Source organism: Alexandromys fortis, unplaced genomic scaffold (assembly GCF_014885135.2).
Source record: "Alexandromys fortis isolate MF-2015 unplaced genomic scaffold, M_Fortis_MF-2015_v1.1 scaffold_9, whole genome shotgun sequence".
Classification (NCBI taxonomy): Eukaryota; Metazoa; Chordata; class Mammalia; order Rodentia; family Cricetidae; genus Alexandromys; species Alexandromys fortis.
Window position 1 is genome coordinate 1,809,128 of NW_026067892.1, and position 24,567 is coordinate 1,833,694.

Consider the following 24,567-nt stretch of genomic DNA (forward strand, 5'->3'; position numbering starts at 1 on the left):
CTCCAGACCTCCATTAGACCTAAACCTCACATCAGGACCCCAAAGATGGATTTGAGGGTACCAGGGCCTCTTTCTCATCTCAGTGTGGTCACGATGAGGGAATCTTTCTCTGCTTTTCATTATGAGTATTTATCATTTATTTTGAGACAGGCTCTTACCAGGCAAATCTGGGTGACCTTGAACTCGCCAAGCTCCTCCTCAGATCCCGAGTGCCAGGTTAAAGGAGTGCACCACACGATACCCAGTGAGCCAATCCATTTAGTTGGTCTGTTGAGAGCCCAGGTGACCGAGCCTGGCTCAAGGCTGCCGGAGCCCAGGCTCTCCCCTTAATTCTGCTAACACTGGAACAGTCTGTGAGTCCCCAGTAAACACACCTGTTAACAATCCCAGCCCCTGAGGCAGGAGGACTCATGTGAATTCGAGGTCAACCTGGGTTTCAGAATGAGACCCTGTCTCGATCTCTCCCCATTCCTGTAAAAAGAGTTAGAAACTGACCAGGCTCGGTCTCCTGTGGAGTCCAGCAGGGCAGCCTCCGGCATCTGGGACCCAGATGACCACTGAACTGAATGGGTTTGTGGGATGGGGACCTTTGGACTCACCACCAGGTGGCTTCTGCCCTCCTTGACTGGGGATGAGGATGGGTCCAGGTGGGGTTGCACCAGCTCAGCCTCACCACCAGGCGGCGGCAGAACCCACCCATGGAGGAGGCTACTGCTAAAGAGGCTGGTGCCTCACTTCCACCTTCTCCCTCCTCCGTGCCCTCTCCTGTGTCCCCCTCTTTTTCCCTCCTCCTCCCTCCCCATCCTTCCTCTCCTGGGTCTCATCTTTTGGGAGTGAAGAAACGGAGACATTGTTCGTCATGGGCAAAGGAAGTGACCCAGGTACATTGGGTGCCCTAACCCTGAGGTCACAGAAGAGCCAAGGGGCCTTTGGGAAGGCTGGTCCTGAACCTGTCAGGTGAGAAACGACAACCCAGGTTCCCTTTTGACAGGATCTCTCTGGGTAGCCCTGGCTGTCCTGGAACTCTCTCTCTGTGGACCAGGCTAGCCTTGAACACCTGTCTCTGACTCAGCCCCCTCCCCCAGGTTCTAAAGAAAAAAAAAATCCATATTCTTGGCACGGGGCCAGGCACTGGATTGTCCTGTCTCTGGAAGATGGTCTCAGAGAGGGAATGCGACCTGCCCCAGAACACACAGCTGACCTGCTCCAAGATCCTACCTGAACCCTCTGCAGCAGAGGCAGCCTGGCTCTGAGAGGTGTCTGCAGAGAGCTCGTCTACGGCAGCCTGTGTGTGTGCGTGCGCGCACATGTGATGCATGTGTGTGCATGTCTATATGAGTGTATGTATGCACGAGTGAATGTAAGTGTATGCGTGTGTGTGTATGCATGAGATTGTAAGTGTAGGTGAGTGTGTGAGTGTAAGTGTAGATGTGTGTGTACTTTTTAAGTCAGCTTTAAACCAGAAACAATGGCAGAAGCACACCTGAGAGCCGAGGACCTGGTAGTTGCTCCGTCCACAGGGCGGTGGTGCCTCAGTTGCCCCAGCCTGGCTTGGGGAAGCCAGGAAGCTGGAGAGCTGCTGGTCCCTGGGCTGTGGACAGGCTGGTTGTGCGTCAGGGAAGGACGGGGCTCACAACAGGCAAATAAACTCTGAGGAAGAGGGAGTGCTCAAGGGAAAGGCACTCTTCCTTAGGCTGCACCTCCTTCACCTGGACCCTGCGGGAGCAGGGAGGGGGGATGGGGGCGGTGCCATCCACAGCTAGGGTCTGTCAATCAAGGCAACCTGGACACTTCCTCAGGTGGGGCCCACTATGCAGGTTATTCTAATCTACAACAAATTGACATTAAAGTCAACAATAATGCTCCCCCATGCTGGGTTCCAGGGCCAAGTGGCCACGCCCAGCTTTTATGTGGGCGCCAGGGTCCGAACAGAGGTCCTCATGCTTGAGCAGCAAGCCCTCTTAGCCACTGAGTCAGCCCCCAGCCCTGAACTGGCTTCTTGAGTCAGACGCTGTTGTGAGTCACGCTGCCCTGGCATCCTGAGGCTTCTCCTGTCTTAATGAAGTTTTGGCACGTGGCTGTCACACCTCCACCACGATGCTGCCACAGCCACGCCCTGGTCCTGTCATCACCCGAAACTGCCCCACCTCTGAAATCGCCACCCGGCCTCCAGCCTCTGATGACAACCTCCTCCCATCCACCTTGCGCTGTCCCTGGCCGCGCCTCTTCTCTGACCCGCTTCAGACCTCCTGCCCAGTGGCGCTTCCTGCCTGAGCGCACGCCTATCACCTGCAGACCGGCACCCATGGGTGCTGAGTCACTGCACTTGAGGACTCAGTACTTGGTCAAAGGTAAACCCGGGATTGACGGTGCAGGAAGGACCACTCCCAAGGCGCTGGAGAAAGGGACCTGAACTTTCTGCTCTGGTGACAGCTGGGAGCGCCTGGCCCACAGGCTGGGCGGGTGGTTCTCAGTGTGACCAGGTGGAGGTGATGGGATCACGGGACCCAGCTGGTCTGCCAGGAAACCGGCTGATATGGTCTCTTTCTCCCGTGATGGCATCCACCATGGGTCCCCCACCAAAGACTAAACTGACAGGGGGTACTTCCTGTTAGATTTTCAGTCTACAAAATTGAGCCAAATAAACCCTTTTTCTTTATCAAGTTACTCAGCTTTGGGCAATTTGCGATAGTAATAAAAATAGATAAATACACAGCTATTCATAAAAAAAGCCTGGAATTTTCAGATTGGTGAATCAGGATCCCAGATTCCCGAGTCAACCTAACCACACAAGGTCATAGACTGACCTTGAACTCACTGTCCAGCTAAGGAGGACTTCCACCTTCTGGTCCTCCTGTTCCCACCCCCAAGAGCTGGGGTGACAAGTGTGTACTCCCAAAAGGTACTTATGGGGTGCTGGAGATGGAGCAGGGCCTGTGCGTGCTAGGGGGCACACACCCAAGACTGGGTTGCATAGCTTCCCTCACCGTCCTCCTGGCAGGGCTTAGGAATCCTGATCTTTCTCCAGATGGAACCTGCCCCTGTCACCCTCCCCCACCCCCGCGCCCCGTCAGGTAACACTCAGATCTGGGCCAACACCCCCAGGCCTCTCACATCCCCCTCATTTGTCTGATCGTGTTTGGAAAGGGGTCCGAGTCACAGTTCCGGGTAGTCTAGCTGGGTGAGCAGTCTGGCCTCCATCAGGCCCCAGCGAGACCCCCAGTGCATGCCGGGCTGCTGCACAGCCCACACAGACAGGCAGCCCGGGCTTCCTGCTGCCCACCGCTCTGCCCACCCGCTCTGCCGCCTCCTCCAGGACTAATCTCATTAGGTTCCCCAGCTTACAAGGCTCCCCTTGTCACAGCAGCCCGCTGCCCCCTCCCTGCCCCTAATCCCCATCTGGCTCTTTCCCTTGTCTCCTCTGTCTCTCCATCCTCAGAACAAGGCCTGGGACAGAAGGGGGGGCTGTCTTCCGTGATATCTCCTTCATTTTCTAATTCTCCAGAAGACTTGATCCCCACCCCCACCCCCCACACGGGTGGGGAGATTGCTTCCCCTGCTCCCCCCACCCCATTCTGTTCCTGCCACCCAGGCCAGGACGGCTCCATGCCCTTCTCTCTTCCCCAAAGGTCTCTGCCTTAAGCCCACACATTTGTTCCAGTCAGGCCTGTGGTGACCTGGGTCCCTGGGTGCCCCCACCCTGATCCCTCACCCTACTGCGATTCTCCGTACACCGTGTCCACACTTACTCCCAGGGTCAGACCTGGGGCTGGCACCATGGGCAGGCACCTCATCCTGTAAGTGGCTCTGCCCACCCTACTGGAGACCCCCCCAAGAGCTGTCTTCCCTGCACCCCTATTCTTGGCACCCAATGCTTTGGACATCCCTCACCCTTTGAGTTTGGCATTTCTGCTGCTGCCCTAGACTCAGATACAAGGTTCCTGCCCTGGGACCTCGGGGTGCCGTGTGCTCAGTTATCTCTGTGGTAGAAAAAAAAGAGCTTGAAAGCCAGGCATGGTGGCATGCACCTTCGAACCCAGCACTGGGGGTGGGGGGGCAGAGGCAGGCTAATCTCTGAGCCCAGCCTGGTCTACAGGCTGAGTTCCAGGACAGTCAGGGCTACACAGAGAAACCCTGTCTTGAAAAACAAAAGCAAAAACTAGATGGTAGGCTACCAAATTATTGCTGACCTATATAACAGATGGAAGCTATTCTTAAATTGTGGCCCCCCAAACCCTTCCTTCATGAAATTGCTTTTTGTCAGGTATCTTATTAAACAACAACAACAAAAATAATAATTTCTCACCCAGTTTGGAACTAAGGCAATTCACAGATCTTTTGACTGAATTGTGGCAAGGATCCTTTGAGACAGGATCTGGTAGTGTCCTGAGAGTGTCCCAAACTAGGGGGCTGGAGAGATGGCTCAGAGGTTAAAAGCACTGGCTGCTCTTCCAAAGGTCCTGAGTTCATTTCCCACCAACCACATGGTGGCTCACAACCATCTGTAGTGAGAGCTGGTGCCCTCTTCTGGCCTGCAGGCATACATGCAGACAGAATACTGAGAATATTGTACACATAATAAATAAATTTAAAAATTGGAGTTCAAAGATTCCGGGTCATCCTCAGCTATGTAGAGGGTTTGAGGTCAGCCTGGTCTACATGATTCCCTGCATCAGAACAGCAGTGGGTACTGGGAAGACGGCTCTGTGGTCAAGAGCACCCATGTGGTGACTTACAACCATCCCTAACTTCAGTTCCAGGGGAACTGACGCCCCTTCTGGCTTCCCTGGGCACTTGCACGTACATGGTACACATACATACATGCAGGCAAACACAAAAAAAATAAGTGTGATAGCAATAAAGTTGAAATTCCGGGAGCCATTGCATCGAGCTGTTTAGCTGGAGGATTACTGGCATCAAACTGAGTTTTCTGATCCACAGACACAGGGTGTCCCCTGTTCCCTGTGACCTTTACCCTCTGAGACGATGGATTGAGGCTTTCTTAGCACATCTTCACGCAGGATTTTAGTTTGCTTTCTTCCCTTGGGGCTGGATTGAACCTAAGGGCTCACACATGCAGGCAAGTGCCTTAGCACAGAGAGCTGCTCACAGCCCTGTATTTCTGCATTTTATTTTTACATTTAATTTCGGATGTGTGTGGTGTGGAGAACCAGGAGGCCAGGGAACAATTTGGATGTCTTCCTCTATGGCCTGCCACCTTCTGCTTGCCAGCTCTGGGGTTCCAGGATCATATGGCCATGGCTGGCTTTGTTTGTTGTTTTTGAAGACAGGGTTTCTCTGTAGACCAGGCTGGCCTCGGACTCAACAAAGATCCACCTGCCTCTGCCTCCCGAGTACTGGAATTAAAGTACAAACACCCAGCTTTTCAAGCCTGGCTTTTTTTTTTTTTTAAATAGTTTTTAACAATTACTTTGAGGGGAGGTCCTTAGGTCCCATCTATAATGTGGGGTCCTAAAGATTAAACTTGAACAGGTCATCTTACTGGCCTGTAGCCAGCTTCTGTATTTCATCTTTTCTTTTTCTAAAGATTTATTTATTTAATTATCTATTAAGTATACAGTGTTCTGCCTGCAGGCCAGAAACGAGACCTCATTACAGATGGTTGTGAGCCACCTGTGGTTGCTGAGAATTGAGCTCAGGTCCTCTGGAAGAGCAGCCGGTGCTCTTAACCACTGAGCCATCCTGCCAGCCAGCCCTCATTTTCTTTTTTTTTTGAGAGGGCCATCATGCAGCCAGGCTGGACTGTAGCTGAGGACAGTCTTGAGCTCCTCAATCTCCCGCCTCCGCCTCCCAGCCTCCCATGCTTCTGTCGTAGGGTAAGATGCCACACCGGGCTCTGGGGCGCTTTTGTTGCTCGTTGCCCATTCCTAGCACATAGAGAGCTCACAGTTCTGGCTCGCTGTCTGGAATCCTCGCACTAAGAGGGTTGGTCTGGAGCTCACCACTCCTCTGCCGCAGCCTCCCCAGTGCTGGGATTAGGGAGGCACGCTACCTGGCTGCTGGCCTGGCTGGAGACCGACCTCAGCCTTCTTATCCAGCAGAAGCTGGCCCTGTCCTCATGCCTCCCACTCAGGTGCTGGATTGTAGGCAGTGGCACCATGCCCAGCCCAGAGCTTTCTGGCAGATGCCTGGACATCCTGATATGTGTGTGTGTTGTTTATTTTTACGTGAGTTTTGCCTTCATGCAAGTATGTGTACCAGGTGTGTGTCTGATGTCTTCCTCAGATTCCGTGGAACTGGAGTTTGATCCCTATCATCCACATGGCAGCTCACAACTGTCTGTAACTCCAGTGTCAGGGGACCATAACTTCTTTTGGTCTCCAAGGGTACCAGGAATATATGTGGTAAACAGACACACACACAGGCAAAGCACCCATACACATACAAGAAACAAATAGGGGGCTGGAGAGATGGCTCAGAGGTTAAGAGCATTGCCTGCTCTTCCAAAGGTCCTGAGTTCAATTCCCAGCAACCACAAGGTGGCTCACAACCATCTGTAATGGGGTCTGGTGCCCTCTTCTGGCCTGCAGGCATACACACAGACAGAATATTGTATACACAATAAATAAATAAATAAATAAATATTAAAAAAAGAAACAAATAAATTTAAATTTGTAAATGGGTCTCTTGGGGCTGGAGAGATGACTCAGAGGTTAAGGACACTTGCTTCTCTTGCAGAGGACCAGAGTTTGGCTCCCAGCACCCACACAACCCAGCCCCAGGGGATCCAACACCCTCCTCTGGCCTTTGCTAGCAAACACTTGTCACGTGAGTGTGCTTTCCAGCACACAAGTGCTCACAGACACACATGCACAAAATAAAGAGTTTTAAAATGGCCTTTCCTCCAGTGTTTTTTTGCTCATACAATAATATCTTTAATTTTTTTTTTAAGGTTTTTAGGATAGGGAGATGGCTCTGTGATTAAGAGCACCAGCTGCTCTTCCAGAGGACTCAGGTTCAATTCCCCAACCACCTGGCGCTTTACACCTCTCAAATTCCAGTCCCGGGGGCTCTGATGCCCTCTTCTGGCCTCTGTTGGCACTGTAAGCACACACAGCTATCCATGCCAGCAAACACTCATAAATATAAACAAATAAAATCTCAAATATTTAAGCCAGGCCGTGATGGTGCACCAGGCTGAGCCCCTTCTGGGTGGTGTCTCAGGCCCTAAAGGAGTGAGCTTTAGCATGTGGATGCCTCTCTCCAAATCAGCCACCCGAGGTCTCCTTCCGCCCTCTGGTGGAATCTCGGCGTTCCTGGCTGGGTCCTCATCCTGTATTGATTTCCACCTTCAGTTTGAGCACCTCTGGGCTGCATGGCCCGACAAGTGTGGCTCTCTGGGAGGTGCCCTTCAGAGTGCTCTTCTCTGTGGTCAGCATGTCTGTGCCTGACCCCAAAGGCATAACCTCCAAGCTGGGACTCCCTCTTTATAGGATGGGCCACCGCCAGGTAAGTTCTGAAGCCAGGTCACTGGGACAAAGGGCAAGGGGCTGTAGAGACTAGAATGGCCTAGGGGAATGAAGGAGGCCCAGCTGCTCTGTCGTCTCCAGGGCTGGGTCTCCTGTCTGTAGCCAGAAGGTGGGTCTCCACCCAGCCACCCCACACACCCCAACTATCCCCTTCTCTCTTCCCTGGCTTCCAGGCAGGCCAGGGCAGAGCAGGCCAGGCAGTGGAGCCCCTTCAGGAGGTGACAACCATGACAATCCCAGTCAGTCTCAAGCCCAGAGGCAACAAACTCCTTTATCTGCCCCTCCCACCTCTCCCCTCACCCCCTGCCCAGCCTTTGGGAAGTCCTTTGCCCCTTCCTCACTCACAGAACACTTCCCCAGTGCTGGGACTAAACGCATGTGCCACCATTTCTGGCTTGGTTTTCTTCTTTTTTTCTTTTTTTTGGGGGGTGGTGGTGGTGGTTTGGTTTTTCGAGACAGGGTTTCTCTGTGGCTTTGGAGCCTGTCCTGGAACTTGCTCTGTAGACCAGGCTGGCCTCGAACTCACAGAGATCCGCCTGCCTCTGCCTCCAGAGTGCTGGGATTAAAGGTGTGCATCACCACTGCCTGGCTTTGGTTTTCTTTTTCTATTTATTTATTTTAGAGACAGGATCTCAAGGAGGGGGATCTGACCAGCTACGCAGCTGAAGATGGTTGGAACCAATGATCCTCCTGCCTCCACCTCCCGAGTGCTGCACTAAAGATGCGCACGTCCAAGTCTGCGATAAGTTAGGTTGGAACCATACTTTGTACAAGTATAGTGTACAACAACACTTTGTACACTAATAACTGAGCCACAGCCTCGGCCCCAGGTCAGGTTTTCCTCACCAGCGACCTGGAGTCGGAGCAGGTCCTTTCTGCGCACAGGAACGCAGGTGTCCGCAGAGCCCACGTCCCCTGGGGGTGGAGTGACAGGTGCCTGTGAGTCACCGGGCACAGGCGTTAGGAACTGAACAAGTCCTCTATAAGAGCAGTTGGCACTATCGCTGAGCCATCCCTCAGGCCCAGCTGACTAATTCATGATCGTCTCTAGGGACTGAGGCAGCCAGGATCTAAGGTGCCTGCACCAAGGTGTAGTGGCCTGGGGAGACTTTAAAAACAATAACCGCTGGGTGGTGGTGGTGCACGCCTTTAATCCCAGCACTCGGGAGGCAGAGGCAGGCGGATCTCTGTGAGTTCGAGGCCAGCCTGCTCTACAGAGCGAGTTCCAGGACAGCTAGGACTATTACCTGTTTCGAGAAAAACAAAAACAACAAAAAGAGCGATAATCCTGAGCAGCTGGCTGCTTTGTTTCCCTCCGAAGCCCCGCTCCGGCCCAGCCCGCCTCTGCCCTTCCTCCCTCGTGCACACACTCATGGAGTCACTGCTGGTAACAGCGTGAGTCTGCGCTTCTCTGAGGTCCCCAACCCCAGCATGCTCTTCAGGGCCCCTCACTGTGCTGAGCTGAAGGACCCAGATTCCTTCCAGATGTCCACCCACCTCCTGGCCAGTCAGTCACCTGAAGGCCGCGCAGCAGGCCTGCACTCAGGGCTTCCTATGAGGGTGCTTACTTGTAATTGCGGGAAGCTGCCAATCAGGCCCCCCTGGGCTAGGGAGGCCGGAGCTGGAGGGCCTGAACACACGGTAGAGCATGCGCAGAAGGTGCGGCCTCTGAGCTGTGGCGGAGGGTGGAGAGTGGGGCTGGCGGGGTGGTCTCACTGAAGGGCAGGGAGAGGCGGGGCCTTTTTCCCCTGGGGTGGGCAGTGACTCTCACCAGCTGGACAGCAGAGCTCTGCCAGGACCTGAAGACACCTGCGGGGCGGGTAGCGGCTGCCCTTCAGAGCTGCAGCGTCTGCATTCACTCAGTGAACTGACCCCATGCCTGTGGCTGCCCCGGGCTCTTCTTCCTTTGGTTTTTGGAAGTGCCAGGTCCCGGAGCTGAGGGGAGCTGCTCTATGGCAGCCTATGCGCTGGGCAGTCAGGGTGGGCAGATGGTTACATGGCCAAACAAGCCTTCCCTGGCATCCCCCCAGCAAGGTCAGTGATAAAACCCTCTTCTCCCCAGATCTTTTTCTAGGATGTAATTTTTTAAAATATTTATTTATTATGCATACAATATTCTGTCTGTGTGCATGTCTGCAGGCCAGAAGAGGGCACCAGACCGCTTTACAGATGGTTGTGAGCCACCATGTGGTTGCTGGGAATTGAACTCAGGACCTTTGGAAGAACAGGCAATGCTCTTAACCACTGAGCCATCTCTCCAGCCCTAGGATGTAATCTTAAAATGGTTTGGTCACTGTTGACATTCAATTAAAAACAGACAAACTCCATAGCCACGGGAGGACGGGGGAGGCCAAAGAACCCTTTAGGTGGAATAAAAGGCAGAGGCAGGATACAGTAACTCAAATCCACACATAGAAACAAGGGGCGGGGAGTGGAGAGAAGGTTCAGTAGCTAGGAACACTGGTTGGACAAGGTGGCCCAGCACTTCTGAGTTCAAGGTCAGCCTGGTCTATTGTTGGGACCCTTTGGAGTCCTGCCTTCTGGTTTGAGTCACGAAAGCTGTGTCAAAGTTGTTTACCAGCTCTGCTTCACGAGCACAGGTTGCCTTGCCTTGAGGATCAGAGTAAGGTTTTCACCTGTCGGCCCACCTGCATAAGCCTCTGTGGTGCTATTGAAAAAAGAGCTGCTTCTTACCAGTGACTCGAGGGAAGGAGCAAACCATTCATTGCGTATCTACCATGGATTAAACTGGGTGGTGTGCCATAGGCTGGGTACCGGGGGCAGTGAAGCAAGGTGTTTGTGCCCAGATCTCCTGGGTGTTTGCGTCACTTTGTACTAACTTCGTGTATGGGCAAGGGTCGTCATCTTTAGAAGAGACATCCTTAACAAGTCAGAGGACAACCGTAGAGGACAACAGTAGATGTGTGGGTTTAAGATTTATTTATTTAAGCCGGGCGGTGGTGGCGCACGCCTTTAATCCCAGCACTCCGGAGGCAGAGGCAGGCGCATCTCTGAGTTTGAGACCAGCCTGGTCTACAGAGCTAGTTCCAGGACAGGCTCCAAAACCACAGAGAGAAACCCTGTCTCGGAGAAAAAAAAAAAAAAAAAAAAAGAGAGAAGCCTCCAAGGGGCTCCTTGCTGTTGCTCTGGGATCTGATAGAGAGCGAGCGAGAGAGGAGCATGAGCACAAGCGCGCCAGGGTCTTAGGCTCCAGTCCTCAGCTGGTTCTGCTGGCCCAGAGGGTGTACACGCACAGGAGGTCACTCAACCGGCCAGAACATCATTAACCAGATGGGGTCAAGACTTCACTTCCTGCTCATTTAAAAAAAAATTCAGGAAGTGGAATTATTTTAAAACAAATCAAGAACCCTACAGGTGTTTGCTGAGGTGCAGTCATCTGCAGAATGACCGCAGGATCAGGCCCCCAGCCATCGCAGGGGCAAGGAGTTCACGACAGAGGACTCTGCTCCTCACTTGTGACATCAGCCCATGACTTGATTTCTGCTTGTAGGGCTTCTGATTAGAAAGGGGATGCTGGGAATGCCTTGCTCCAGAAAAACAGGAACCACGAAACCACGAATCACAAGAAAGAAGACTGAATCCACATAGACTTTATCTAAGTGAGACTATGCTGTATGCAATCCTGTATCGTGTGTTTTTCCTTTGACATCATATATTCATGATTTCTCTTTGACTTGATTCTCAGAAACATGTCTGTGAACAGAAAGTCTGTATTTCTCATTGTGGGGAAAAAGAGCTTTTTTTTTTTTTTGTTTTTTTGTTTTTTTTGTTTTTCGAGACAGGGTTTCTCTGTAGCTTTGGAGCCTGTCCTGGAACTAGCTCTTGTAGACCAGGCTGGCCTCGATCTCCCAGAGATCCACCTGCCTCTGCCTCCCGAATGCTGGGATTAAAGGCAAGTGCCACCACCGCCCGGCAAAAAAGAGCTTTTGTTTTCCAAGACAGGGTTTCTCTGTGTAACTTCCCTGGAACTCACTCTGGAGTCAGAGTGAGTTCCAGGGAAGTTACTCCTTGAACTCAGAAAGATCCACTTGCTTCTGCCTCCCAAGCGTTGGGATTAAAGGTGTGCGCCACCATGCCTAGCTGACTTAAGGGGTGGTGTGCTATAAATTTATTTTTGAAAGTCATTTATATTTATGTGTACATGTGTGCCTGTGTGAGTTCATGTGCTCACCTGTATGTAGCTGCCTGTGGAGGTCTGGAACTGAGCTTAGATCTGGTTGTGACTGTGAACCCATCCTGGGTTCCCGGCAAGATCAGCAGGTGTTCTTAACTGCCGAGCCATCTTTCCAGCCCTGTTTTGCTTTTAAATTAATGTATATGCATGATGTTTTTATTGTGGTTTTTTTTTTTTTTTTTTTGAGACATGTTTTTTCGGTAGCTATGGAGCCTTTGTAGACCAGGCTGGCCTCGAACTCACAGATCCTCCTCTCTGCCTCCCGAGTGCTGGGATTAAAGGCGTGCGCCACCACCGCCCAGCTGCATGATGTTTTTGAAATAATGATTTTCTGTAACTGTAAGCGTGTAGAGGTCAGAGGACAACTTGCCGGTCTGTTCTCCCCTTCCAAGTTGGAACTTGGGGGCTGAACTCAGCTCCTCAGGTATGGAGGTAAACACTTTTACCCACTGAGAAATCTGCTCAGCCCAGATTTAGGTTTTAGATTGAAAAAACAATCAATGTGTCCCCCTAGACTCCCTCCTTGTTACGTAGCCTCTCTGGGTCTATGGACTGTAGCATAAGTATCCTTTACTTCACAAGTAATGTCCACTTATAAGGAACTATATATCACATTTGTCTTTCTGGGTCTCGGTTGCCCCACTGGGGCTAATTTTTTTCTAGTCCCCTCCATTTGTCTGAAAATTTCATTTTTTAACAGCTGAATAATGCTCCATTGTGTAATATACCACATTTTCTTTATCTATTCTTCAGTTGAGGGACATCCGGGCTGTAGTTTCTGGCTATTATGAATAAACCTGCTATGAACATAGTTGAGCAAGTGTCCCTGTGGTAGGATGAAGTCTTTTCGGGTATACGCCCAAGAGTGGTATAGCTCAGTCTCGAGGTAGATGGATTCCCAATTTTCTTAAGAACCAGCCATATTGGCTTCCATAATGGCCGTACAACTTCCACCAGCAGCGGACGAGTGTCCCTTCATGATGCAGAGCTCTCTGGGAGGGGAAGCAGGCCTTGCGGGTGAACTGGGAGCAGGTAGGGCGGGAACAGTAGAGTCCAGGTGGGGGAAGGAGGGACAGCTAGAACTGGGGGGCATTTGAGGGAGTGATGTGGAAAGCTAGTGCACTGGAGTCTTAGCAAGGACTCCTGGTAACGGGAGAACAGGGAGACCAAACCAGCCATCTTCTGTACCCACGTAAGACATTCAGCGCTGGGACCGGGACACCAACCCAGACACAAAACCTTCCACCCACACCTGTCCTGCCTGCAAGATGTACTGGGGCAATGGTGGCTCAGAACTTGTTCCTGCCACCATGAAACTGCGAGCTCCAAACAATCCCTGTTATACAGCTGCCTTGGCTGTGGATCTTGTCACTGCCACAGAACAGTGACGAGAACAAGACCACTCTGCTGAGCTTGAGACCAGACGATCCACTGTTCACAGCATGATGGCTGGAGAGATGGCTCAGAGGGAAAGAGCACTGGCTGCTCTTGCAGAGGTCTTGGGTTCAGTTTCCAGCACCCACATGGTGGCTCACAACCATGTGACTCTAGTTCCAGGGGATTTTCCTCGGCCACTGTATGCACATGGTGCACAGATACACGTATGCAGGTAAACACCCACACACAAATTAAACTCATAAAAAGCCCCCTGAAACAACCAGGAAGATTGAAACAACCAGGAAGATTGAACGGGTGGGGAAGAAAGGAGACTCAGCACTTAAGAGCACTCTGCTCGGCAGGACTCGGGTTCGGGTTCCAGGACCCACATCTGGCTCCCAACTCCTGGTAACTCCAGTTTTAGGCGATCCGGAGTCCTCTTCTGGTCTCCAAGAACACACACACACTCAAGTATACACAGATAAAAGTAAAATTTAAAAATACAAACAAAAAACCCTGAGAACAATGAAAAACCACTTTTTAAAAAATTTATTTAAGGAACACAAAATGCATCTAAATGATTTTTTTGTATTGTTTTGAGACAGGGTCTCACTATGTAGCCCTGGTTGTCCTGGAACTCATTATGTAGACCAAGCTAGCCTGGAACTAGCTCTGTAGACTAGGTTGGGTTGGAACTCACAGAGATCCACCTGCCTCTGCCTCCTGAGTACTGGGATTAAAGGAGTACACTACTACTCCCAGATTCCAAAAGATTTTTTAAAAACCAAAATTTAAATTTATCATCTGGTCATCCATCACTCTATCCTATCTAACAGCGGTTTGACGACATCTTCTGATTTCCATATAAATTGTTTGAATTAATGACTACAGTAACATGTCCAGGGGTGCTGGTTTGGAGCCTCGCATGCTGCCCCCTCCCGGCACCGGTCTCCTTGGCCCAGGACGCACACTCGAGAGACAGCTGGTGAGGTTTCCTGCAAGAAGCTAACTGGCCTAACCTGTTAGAATCAAGCTCTCACCACGCCCCCACTGTTTCTGTGGTCTAGTTAACAAAACTACGGACACCGGAGAGTTAAATAAGAGAAGCCACCTCCAGCTCTTTGTACCTCCTAGGGGAGACCAGGGTTGAAAACATTCATGGAAAGAGGAAGAAGCGTAAAGTGTGAAGTCCAAGGGGTTTTAGTCACCAGTAAATGAAATTCCTCAAAACTTAATTCCATCTGTTGCACGTAGAATTAAATCAGAACAGTGGGAAACAACTTGATTTGTAGGTTTTAAGGTCCTAAAGATGAGACTTGCTTTATTAAAACCACCATAAAAATAAAAACCCATATAAACGCAACTGCCAGTGTTCCTAGGGCTAGGAAAGCGAGGTTTCCAGGCTTAGGTAACGGCTCCCTGGGCTGTTGGATGCATCCCCTTGGGGGTTTCTTGGCTGTGGAGAAGCAAGGCTTGCTCAATCCCATCCATTACCCGTAGGACTAAAATCCAACTACGTGACTATTTAAAACGTGCCCTGATCCAATGCCCAAGTACTGGAGAGTTTGGTGTGATGTACCTGCATCGGAAGCCAGCATCCTTTACAGTCCACACCAGAATGGAGGCTGTGGGACAGGGGGACAGCACCTCCAGGTACCCTCATTCTAAGAGGAACTGTCTGCTTTCAAACCTCACAGATTCTGCCTTTCAGAACCTAAGCAAAAAAGTAAAAAGTGAAGAAGTATTTTTGCATGATAGAGGAGTGTGAATCCCTTCCACAGCGCGCTAACACGCTCACAAGCAATTTAAAAAAAGGAGTGACCGCATCAGTCTTAGTTGGATCTGGACATCAGTCCACTCCACGTCTAGGACAAGAGGGAGCCTCAGGCTCCTCACAGCGAGGCAGAAACACGAGGCTGAGCAGCAGCAGCAGCGTGAAGCACTGAGCGCGAACTCATTCCTAAGGAGGGACAGCGGGGAAAGCAAGGCCACTCCACTGTTCTCATCAGGGAAGGCCAGCCTGGGGACTGACGGCCACACTCAAGAGTCTGAGAAGGGACCCGGGAAGCTGGGCAGGCAGGCAGTGGCCTGCAAGTCTGCTGTGGACCTGGGGATCCCTCGTTTTGGGCTTATGTTCTCAGCACTTGAGTGAGTTTCCAACAAAACCTCACCTTCCACCCTGCCCCACCTCCCAGGAGGAAGGCAGAGATCACTGAGTTAGGTTTTCAGGGGTTCCTGCAGTGCTACTGAAGGGCAGATGGACTCTCCAGCAGCCGGGCATTAGGATCATCAAGGGACGCCGTGCTGGGCACTGAAGGGGACAAACTGAAATGAGCTGGACTTGAGCGCCGGCTTGGTCTCTCCACACTAACGGCCCTTTCTGGTCTGCTTCCTGGCGTGTCCCAGGCAGCAGCAGGTGGTTATTTTGGGAAGCTACTGGTTTTGCCATTTGCTTCCAGAATCCCAGAGACTGTAACAAACCTTACACTAAACACTGTTCAGTCCTGAGCTGGGTGTGAGCCCAGCGAGGAGGGCCGAGGGCGGCAGGACTCTCTTCCCTCCTTGGCGCGGCGTCATACATGGCCTTCGGCCTTTCCTTCTCCCATGGCCTGACTCTCCGGTCTTTTAACAGCTGCTCCCTCTCCAGTCTTCTTGCTTGTTGCTTTGCTGGCCGCTTCCTGGGGATTAACAGAGGTGGAGATGAAAGGAGATTTTATCGGGTCTACAAACGTGGATCTTGTATCGGGGTGCACAGCTGGTGAATGCGGTGGTGGCACGCAAGGAGGAGCTTGCTATCTGGGGTGGCTGTTGAATAACCAAGTCCGAGGTAGTAGGGCTGGGGATGGAGGACAGACTTGGGAGCAGAGGATGACCAGGGCAAGAAGCTGACCGTCTTCAGACAGACTACTGTCAGCCTGGCACTCACGGACAGCGTCGGTGAGGGCACAGCAGTGACATACCTGCTTCCGCGTCAGGCTGGACATCTCAACCAGGAGCTATTACTCGGAAAAATACTGATGGGCTTAGAATTTCGTTCTTGTTTTGTTTTGTTTTTCCCCCAAGACAGGGTTTCTCTGTGTATCCCTGGCTGTCCTGGAACTCGCTCTGCAGACCAGGCTGACCTTGAACTCAGAGATCCACCAGCATCTGCCTCTCCAGTGTTGGGACTGAAGGTGTGAGCCACCACCATTTGGCTGAATTTACTAATATTTTTAAATAACAAGCTCACTTGGTTTGGTGACTGACGCCTGTAATCCTAGAACTCATGAGGCAAAGGCAGGAGGATAAGTGAGTTGAAACTAGTCAGGTCTATAGAATTTTACAAACAAACAAACAAACAAACAAACAATCCAAAACCTAAAATCCAAGAGCTCTGGTGTGCCTCAAGGACTTAGCCCTTCCCTGGGCAAGCCAGGGCCCTGCACGCACCTTGGCGTCCTGCTCTGCGAACTTCTTGAACATGTTGGCGTACACCCTGCGGTCGCGCTCGTTGTGCTCCTTGGCCTTCTTCTGGCACACGGAGATCTGCAGCCTGGCGGCCTTGTTCTGCGGATTCACTTCCAGCACTCTCTCAAAGTCACCTTTGGCTGACTCAAACTCATTCATGAGCAGCTGGGCTTCGCCCCTTCGGTACAAGCCTTTCTCGTTGGCGCTGTCCAGTCCAAGGGCCTAGAAGAGATGTCCGCAGTTTACAAGGCTGGCTGCAGTTCTCACTTGAGGGCATTAAAAATGAATTTAGTAAAGAGCGTGCAAGTGGAGGGAGTCGGGCGAGGGGGCTGAGATGGTGGGACGGCAGCTGTTACACCTTAAGATAAGCGTAGTTATATATAACCGTCACGTAATAATCAGATTCACTTGGTTTTCAATGGTTCAGTATAAAATGTCTCTTCCAAAGCTCCTGTGTTGAAGCGCTGCTCCCTGATGGGAGGCTTGACTGGACTCTGAGGGCAACTCCATCAGAGAGTCCTTACTGACCAGGACAGTAGAGATTAGAGCAACCTGGGGGTCACAAACCCCTGGGGGTCACATTATCAGATATCCTGAATATGGTATTTATAATTTCCTAACAGTTATGAAGTAGCAATGAAATAATTTTATGGTTGGGGGTCACCATAACATGAGGAATTGTACTAAAGTATTAAAGGGTCACAGCATTAGGAAGGTTGAGGACCACTGGACTAGAGGAAGTCAAAGGGGTGTGTGGTGTTTTTATGTTGGTTTTGAGACAGGGTGTTACTATGTAGCTCTGGCTGCCCTGGAACTCAGGCTGGCCTCAAACTCACGGAGATCCACCTGTCCCTGCCTCCTGAGTGCTGGGATTAAAAGTGAGTGCCACTCTAAGCCCTAGAGGTGGCTTTGTTTCCTCTGCTGTGCCGTTCTGCCACCCTTCTCTGCCCACGGCAACAGTGCCAGCCAAACATGAATGGAAACCTTTGAACTAAGTGTAAGACAAGTGCCCCAGCCCGGTTTGTGTATGTGTGCACTCGTGTGTACACGGGCCAGATGTTCACCTCGAGGAGCCGTCCACCTCGTGTGAGACAGTCTCTTGCTAGCCCGGCTGGTCAGTGGGACCGAGGATCTGCCAGTCTGCCCACCAACACTGAGATTACAGGCATGGGTGGCGCAGAGTAATAATAATAATTATTATTTTTGCATGTGTGTGGGCATTTTGCCTGCATGCATGTCTGTGCACTTGCACGTCTGTGGACCCTCTGACTGGGAGGTACGGAAAGCGAGCTGCCGTGTGACCTGGGTCCTCTGAGCGGCGGGTGCCCTTAGCCACGGAGCTGCTCTCACTCCTCAGACACAGCTTTTATGTGGGTGCCAGGGCCCAAACTCAGGTCCGCAAGCTTTGTGTGACAGGCACTTCACTGAGCCACTTCCTCCCTACCTACAATTTTTTTTTTCGAGACAAGGTTTCTCTGTGTAGCTTTAGGGACTGTCCTGGAACTCACTCTGTAGACCAGGCTGGCATCGAACTCACAGAGATCCGCCTGCTCTGCCTCCCGAGCCCCACCTAAAATCTCCAGAACGTCTAGTCGTAGGCATTCACCCTGTGCAAACACAATGACGAGACTTTCACCCCTGAGTGCACTCATCTGATGGGAAGGGGAGTCCTGGCTTCACACGACTAAGTCCAAATCTTTCTCTAATCAGCTTTAAACTTATTTTTTATGTGTATTGTGCGTAAGTGTATGGGTGTGCATGCACACACCAGAGGCCACAGATCTTCCTCTATTATTCTCTGCCTTACCCCTTTTGAGGCGGGGTCTTGCTTTGAACCTGGAGCTCCTAGTTTTCAGGGAGGCTAGCAGCCAACAGCCTTCACGACCCTCCTGTTTTACTCAGTGTTCCCACTCTGTGTGGGCCAGGCAGGCTTACTATGTGGGTGCTGAGAGACTCAAACTCTGGCCACCCAAGCTTGCACAGCAAATGCTCTCAGAACCAGTGAGCCATCTTTCCAGCCCTGAATCTATGGACAGTGGGGTTGTACATACAAAATCCTCAATTTTATCCCTAGCTTAAAACAAAACAAAAACCAAACCCAAAAATACCCCCCCCCACACTCCCGTTGTGGTGTAGGACTGTAATCTCAACACTCAAGAGCTGGAGGCAGGAAGATCAGAACTTCAAGGTCATTTGTGGCTACACAGCAAATCTGAGGTCAGACTGGCATCTGAAACCTGGTCTGAAAAACAAACACGGGTGCCAGTGTACACGTGTGAAGGGAGAAGCTGTGTGTAGAGTGGTGACTGGGGGGGGGAGGGGCACTGAGCTGGCTCGTAGGCAAAGGCCCTTGCTGAGGAGCATCACAAACTGGGTTTGGTCCTTGGGACCCAGATGGTGGAAGGAGAACTGACTCCTGAGAGCTGTCCATGAGTGTGTACCATGGCTTGCACACAACCACCCACACCCACATAAATGTTTAGGGAATGGGGGAGGGAGCTGGAGAAACCATTCAGTGGCTAAGAGTCTGACTCTTGCAGAAGATCTGAATTCAGCAGCCAGCATCCACACGGGGTGGCTCACAACGGCCCATAACAAACAAACAAACACCAGTCCACGTCTAGCCCAACCCAATGAGTGTCCCAGCTCATGCTGAGCACAGAGGAGACAGCAGAGAGAGGCAGAGGGCGAAGATGGCCCCCAGCCCACGACACGACATCACCCACCTTGTCGCAGCACTCCACAGCTTTGGTGTACTCTCGGAGCTTCAGGTAGCACATGGCCAGGTTTAGGAAGGCTGCAAGCAGGAACGATTCAGAGGCTTTTGACTCCTTCTCCGATAGGCCGTACTCCATCTCCAGCCAGGACACTATCTTCCCGTACTGAATCACAGCCTGCATGTACTTGCCGCCCTAGGAGAAAGCCAGTGATGGCTGGTACTGTGCTCTAGAAGGGACAGAGTGAACCGAGTCCTCAGGAGGACTAGGCCTGCACGACAACCCTGCTCCGTGTCCCTCAGTTTCCAGGCCTCAGCTCTCCTGCTCCCTCCTAGTCCTGGGCGAGCCTGGGAAGGAGCCTGTGGCAGGCTGACTCCACAGCGTGCTGGTTTCTGGCAGCAGGTGGTTACACCATTTGAAGCCAACACTCAACAGTCTTTCAAAAGGGTGGTGAGCCGTATGGCTTATGGAAAAGGGGGTGACTTTTCTCTTCTCTCCTGGCATCCAACACTGCATAGTAAATACTGCAATATGGTGACGTGTCCCCAGACAGCAAGCCTGGGCTATCTAAAGCAGATGGTGCAAGTCCCCGCTCTCAGTCGTAGTGTGAAAGCAGCACCTGTCAACACGGGCAAAACTGCCGCAGTGTGGCTGTGCCGCAGTGTGGCTGTGCCCTGGCGGCTGTGCCCCAGTGGCTGTGCAGCAGTATGGCTGTGCCCCTGTGGCTGTGTCCTGGCATCATTTTACTTGTAAGAGTAGGCAGTGGGCCAGAGTATGGTGTGCTGATCCACAGGCAGTGGGAACACACCTAGCTGGTTGGCAGCATACAGTCTAAGTAACCTTAACATCAAAACTCAATGTGAGCGAAAACTAGTCTACTCTTGCTTGTCCTGCCGTCCCTCCTCCGCAGTACTAAGGACTGAACCCAAGGCCTCACGCACACTAAGCAAGCACTATACCCATTCTATCTCCAAGCCTTCGTTTCTATTTTAGACAGACAGGGCCTTGTTAAGTTGTCAAGGCTAGCCTCAAACTTGCTGTCTCCCTGCCTCAGCTTCCAGAACGGTGGCTCTCCATTTTCCTAATGCTGTAGCCCTTTAGGGGTCAACCAACAGGTTGAGAAGCGCTGTTCCAGAGTAAGCAGAATCCCAGGCATGGCCGGCACAGGCCCTGGCCCTGCTGATTAGTGCTGACTGCTGAAATAACCAATGCAGCGGGTGGAGCGGCATCTGGGAATCTCGCACATGAAGCCGCAATACAGGCGAGGGCTCTTTTCTGCAGCAGCTGAGTACAGCCTGCGCAGAGCACACTTCCTATCAGGTGGCAGGAGGCAGTCAACCCAGGATCACCCACTTAGCACCGCTGAGACCCACAAAGGACTGACTGCACTCAGGCCACTGTGTGGAGCTCTCGCCACAGCCAGCCAGCCAGCCACACTTCCTTCCCGAGGGCACTAGGGGGCGCAAGACGCCCGCACACAGCAGTGAGCGCAGCCTTCACAGGCCAGGTCAGAACCAGGTGAGGACAGTCATTTCCTGCGAGGTGGAAAGGAAGTTCCAACATCAACCAAAGAGCACTATTCAATCCTACTTTGCTCACAGCACTGAACCAAACTGGCAGGTCAATAAAAACGTGCGGATGTCAAGTCCAAATCCGCAGGGCAGCCGACCTCTGCAGGACCCACACATCTGCACGCAGTGTGCCCCACCCTGGGGAGCCGGAGCTGGTAGTGAAGGCTGACCCGAGTGCTGCCAGGGACCACGCACAGGAGGCAGCCCACCAACGCTGCTGGAATCTGCAGCTCCAGCGAGCATCGCCGCTGTGATCTATCATTAGGAAGCTGCCTCCAGGAACTCTGGCGGGACAGAATGTTCAGAGACGTTCTGAGCTGAGCTAAGCCCTTAGGTCAGCGGTTTTGAACCTTTCATTAATTTCCCCTTCAACAGACTAACGTTTTGAAAGATCTTGTCTATCAAATTACATACTAAAAATACCATGTTCCATATGTGTGACCGACGATCCATATTTTATCCAGATTGGTGATTTTAGGAAGATTCAGAACATGCTGAAACCTATGTATGTATCATCACTGTAATGTTGATGTGGCCCAACCAACACAGGTGAGTGATCTCAATCATAGGAAAAGCAAAGGCCTAATGTTCCAATTCTGGTGCAGAGTTCCCATCTGTATGCTTTCTGACGGTTCATACATTAGTTTAGCATCTTTGTTAAGAATAAACAAATGCATGTATTATTATTAAAAGTCTCTGGATTTCACCCACAGTGAAAAGCATGCTTTAAATGATGATCCAGCATCACTCAGGACAAACCAAGCTCATCTTCACTACACGCAGCGTGCACACGCACCAAGACAACCCTAGGACCCAATCACGGGTTTCAGTTCAAAGTGGAAAGCAGATGAACCACCCCCCAAAACAAAAAGCCTAGTCATCTAGACTGTCTCTGGCAATGTTCTGGGGTGACTACAGTCTCACAGTTCTTCAGCTTGGTCCCCTCCCGCAGATGAGGCTGGAGATGCAGCAGCGTATCTTGGAAATAAGCTCATGAACACTTGACTCAGGCATCCACTTTATATATAGTGTTATGGAAAAAAAAAAACAATGCATTTTCTTTAACAAGCCCTAGAAAAAAAAGAATTTTTTTTTTTAAAGACTGCCAGTACAAGAAAGATAACTGAAGAACACATGGGCAGCCTCTCCTACGCCTACTCTTTTTTTTTTTCTTCCCCAGATAGGGCTTCACTATGTAGCCCTGGCTGGTTGGAACTTGCTATGGAGACCTAGCCTTGAACTTGGAGAGCCTTTGCCTCTGCTTCTGGAGCACTGGGATTAAAGGTGTGTGCCACCACGGCTGCTTCTGGCGTCAATATCTTTGGAATAGACTGGCGAGCAAGCTGCATGTCATTCTGAAATCTCTTTTCTTGCACCTAGGATTAGGACCCGTAGGATAAAGCACTGGCTCCTAGGTCCCATGGATAGGGCTCCGGGGAAGCAGCTGTCACTGAGGGCAGCTGTAGGTGGCATCACTGTGGCCACTGCAAGGTTCAGAGCTGTCTTCCTAGCAGGTCCTTGGGAAGGTTGTGCTGGGCATCCCTGGATGCTGAGTCCCCCATGCCAGTCTCCAGGCCGTTCTGAGCACCCAGCCACCACCATTAGAGGCATCTTTATTTTGCTGCTCAGTTATACCAGCAGTGATGTATTTCTAGATAAAACTCATCAAACAAGGTGGGCAGTGGTGGCGCAAGCCTTTAATCCAGAGGCAGGCGGATCTCTGTGAGTTCAAGGCCGGTCTGGTCACAGAGCAAGTTCCTGGACAGCCTGTCCAGAAACCCTGTCTTAAACAACAATATTCTCAACTATTTAAGACTTATTTTGAAGATACCGACGGGCTGTGAAAACTGCTGTAAACTGGAAATGGTAATGCGAACAACCAGGAGACGGCTCTGCGGTGCGTACGGGAAAGCAAGCCCACTGCTGCAGTGGGGAAATCACGCCACATGTCTGCAGACTGCGTGTCCTTCCCGTCACGTGTCACTGCTGTGAACTCTGACCCATAACAGCCACTCTGCATCCTTTCTCTCCACACTTACTGCACGCTGACTACGGGCCAAGCAGGACCTGCTAGGCACTGAGTGCTACGGTGCGGGTGAGCCGGCCAGGTGTAGTCTGCTCTGAGCACGGTTACAGAGAGGGCCTGCAGTATCCCCTTCACACTAACAGACTCTGTTCTCACTGCCAAGAGCAGGCCTGTGAACACTGAGGGTCATTCTCACCAAAACGGTGTCGCCAGAATGAAGGGCAGGGAACACGACACGTGAATACACAGCTGAACACGGAAGGATTTACAGGGACTCACGCACCTTGAAGTACACAGTTCCCTTCTCTTTGACAATGGCCGCCTGCTCCAGCTTTTCTTTGGTGTCCATCTCCCACGACTCTTTGGCCTGTGTATAGATTTGTGGCAGTTAGACAGACGAGCAGGACGCCTAGAGAACAAACAGCGCCTACTTCTAGAAGATTCCCAAATGCAAAGACACTGGCAGGCCGAGCTCCCAAGCTGCCGATGGACTGCACTCCAGCCTCGGGAGGACCAAGCTACTTGCTTTCCGGCTCTGAAGTGGGATTATTACTGATGGTCCAGGCCAAGCTGCGCTTGCATAGAGAAGTTTTCAAACTCCAGATCAGGCAGCTGTCTCATTATTCACTCAACCAGATGTATTATGGCCTCTAACAGTATCAGCTTGCGGGATTTTTTTATTTTTTTTTTTACATGGCTTCGCATACATTTCAGGCTGGCTTCCACCTTAACCCTGCAGACAAGAATGACCTTGAACTTCTGATCCTCCAGTGCAGGGGATGACTGGTGCCAGCTTTCACTTGGGGGATTTTCAGTAAAATGCAGCTCATGCGACACCATCACTGCAGGCTGCACATAATGACGTCACTGTCATCTGGTGAAGTATGGTTTGTGTTATGTGTACCCGACCCTCCACAGTAGTACATACAGATCTAGAAACAGCAGCTCTGGGGCCGTGCTCAGTGAGACAGTGCTTGTTCTGTGTGCTCGATACCATGGGTTCAACCCCCAGCACTTAAAAAAAAAATCCATATATACAGCTGGATTTAAGATCACAGAACTCAGCGGAATAACTGTGCTATTCTAGGAAAAAGTAATAGGCGTGGTTGGCTCTATTTAGTACATATGAATTAGAAAGTTCAAATGGAGGGCTGGAGAGTTGGCTCAGCAGCTTAGAGCACTGACTGGCTGCTCTTCCAGAGGACCCGAGTTCAATTCCAGCACCCACATGGCAGCTCACAACTGTCTGTAACTCCAGTTCTAGGAAATCTGACACCCTCTCACAGACACACAGGCAGGATAGATACCAATGCACATAAAATAAAAATACATCTTAAAAAAGACAAAACAAAACAACCCCCCCCCCACACACAATTTCTTTCAAGTGGAGCTGGACAGTGGTGGTGCACACCTTTAATCCCAGCACTTGGGAGGCAGGGGTAGGCGGATCTCTGAGTTCGAGGCCAGCCTGGCCTGCAGAGCGAGGAGTTCCAGGACTGCTAGGGCTGCTATACAGAGAAACCCTGTCTCGAGAAACCAAAACCAACACACACTGCTAATGAGTGAACCACGGCCAATGTTAATTTCTTTCTCTATCACTCCCCACCTATTTTTAAGAAAGTAACATTTTTATTTATTTTCCAACACAGTTTTCCTTTGCGTCCTTCCTAAAGCTTTATGGATTTTCTGTGCTTGTTACGTGTGTGTGCATGTGCACCGTGTGTGCCTGTGAGACTCTAGAGAC

At 51.2% G+C, this 24,567-nt stretch overlaps 1 protein-coding gene across 2 annotated transcripts in view; it reads right to left on the bottom strand.

Moving 5' to 3' along the window:
- Positions 1-13,596: 13,596 nt before the first annotated feature.
- Positions 13,597-24,567, bottom strand: part of Fkbp5 (FKBP prolyl isomerase 5) — an 80,673-nt gene continuing 69,702 nt past the window's right edge. For both annotated transcript variants that reach the window (XM_050138505.1, XM_050138507.1), the window contains exons 8-11: positions 23,107-23,190; positions 19,236-19,421; positions 16,492-16,731; positions 13,597-15,740 (exon numbers count right to left, since the gene is read on the bottom strand). In XM_050138505.1, coding sequence (XP_049994462.1) covers positions 15,636-15,740; positions 16,492-16,731; positions 19,236-19,421; positions 23,107-23,190 — 615 coding nt within the window. In that variant the 3' untranslated portion in view covers positions 13,597-15,635. The remainder of the gene's footprint in view (positions 15,741-16,491; positions 16,732-19,235; positions 19,422-23,106; positions 23,191-24,567) is intronic.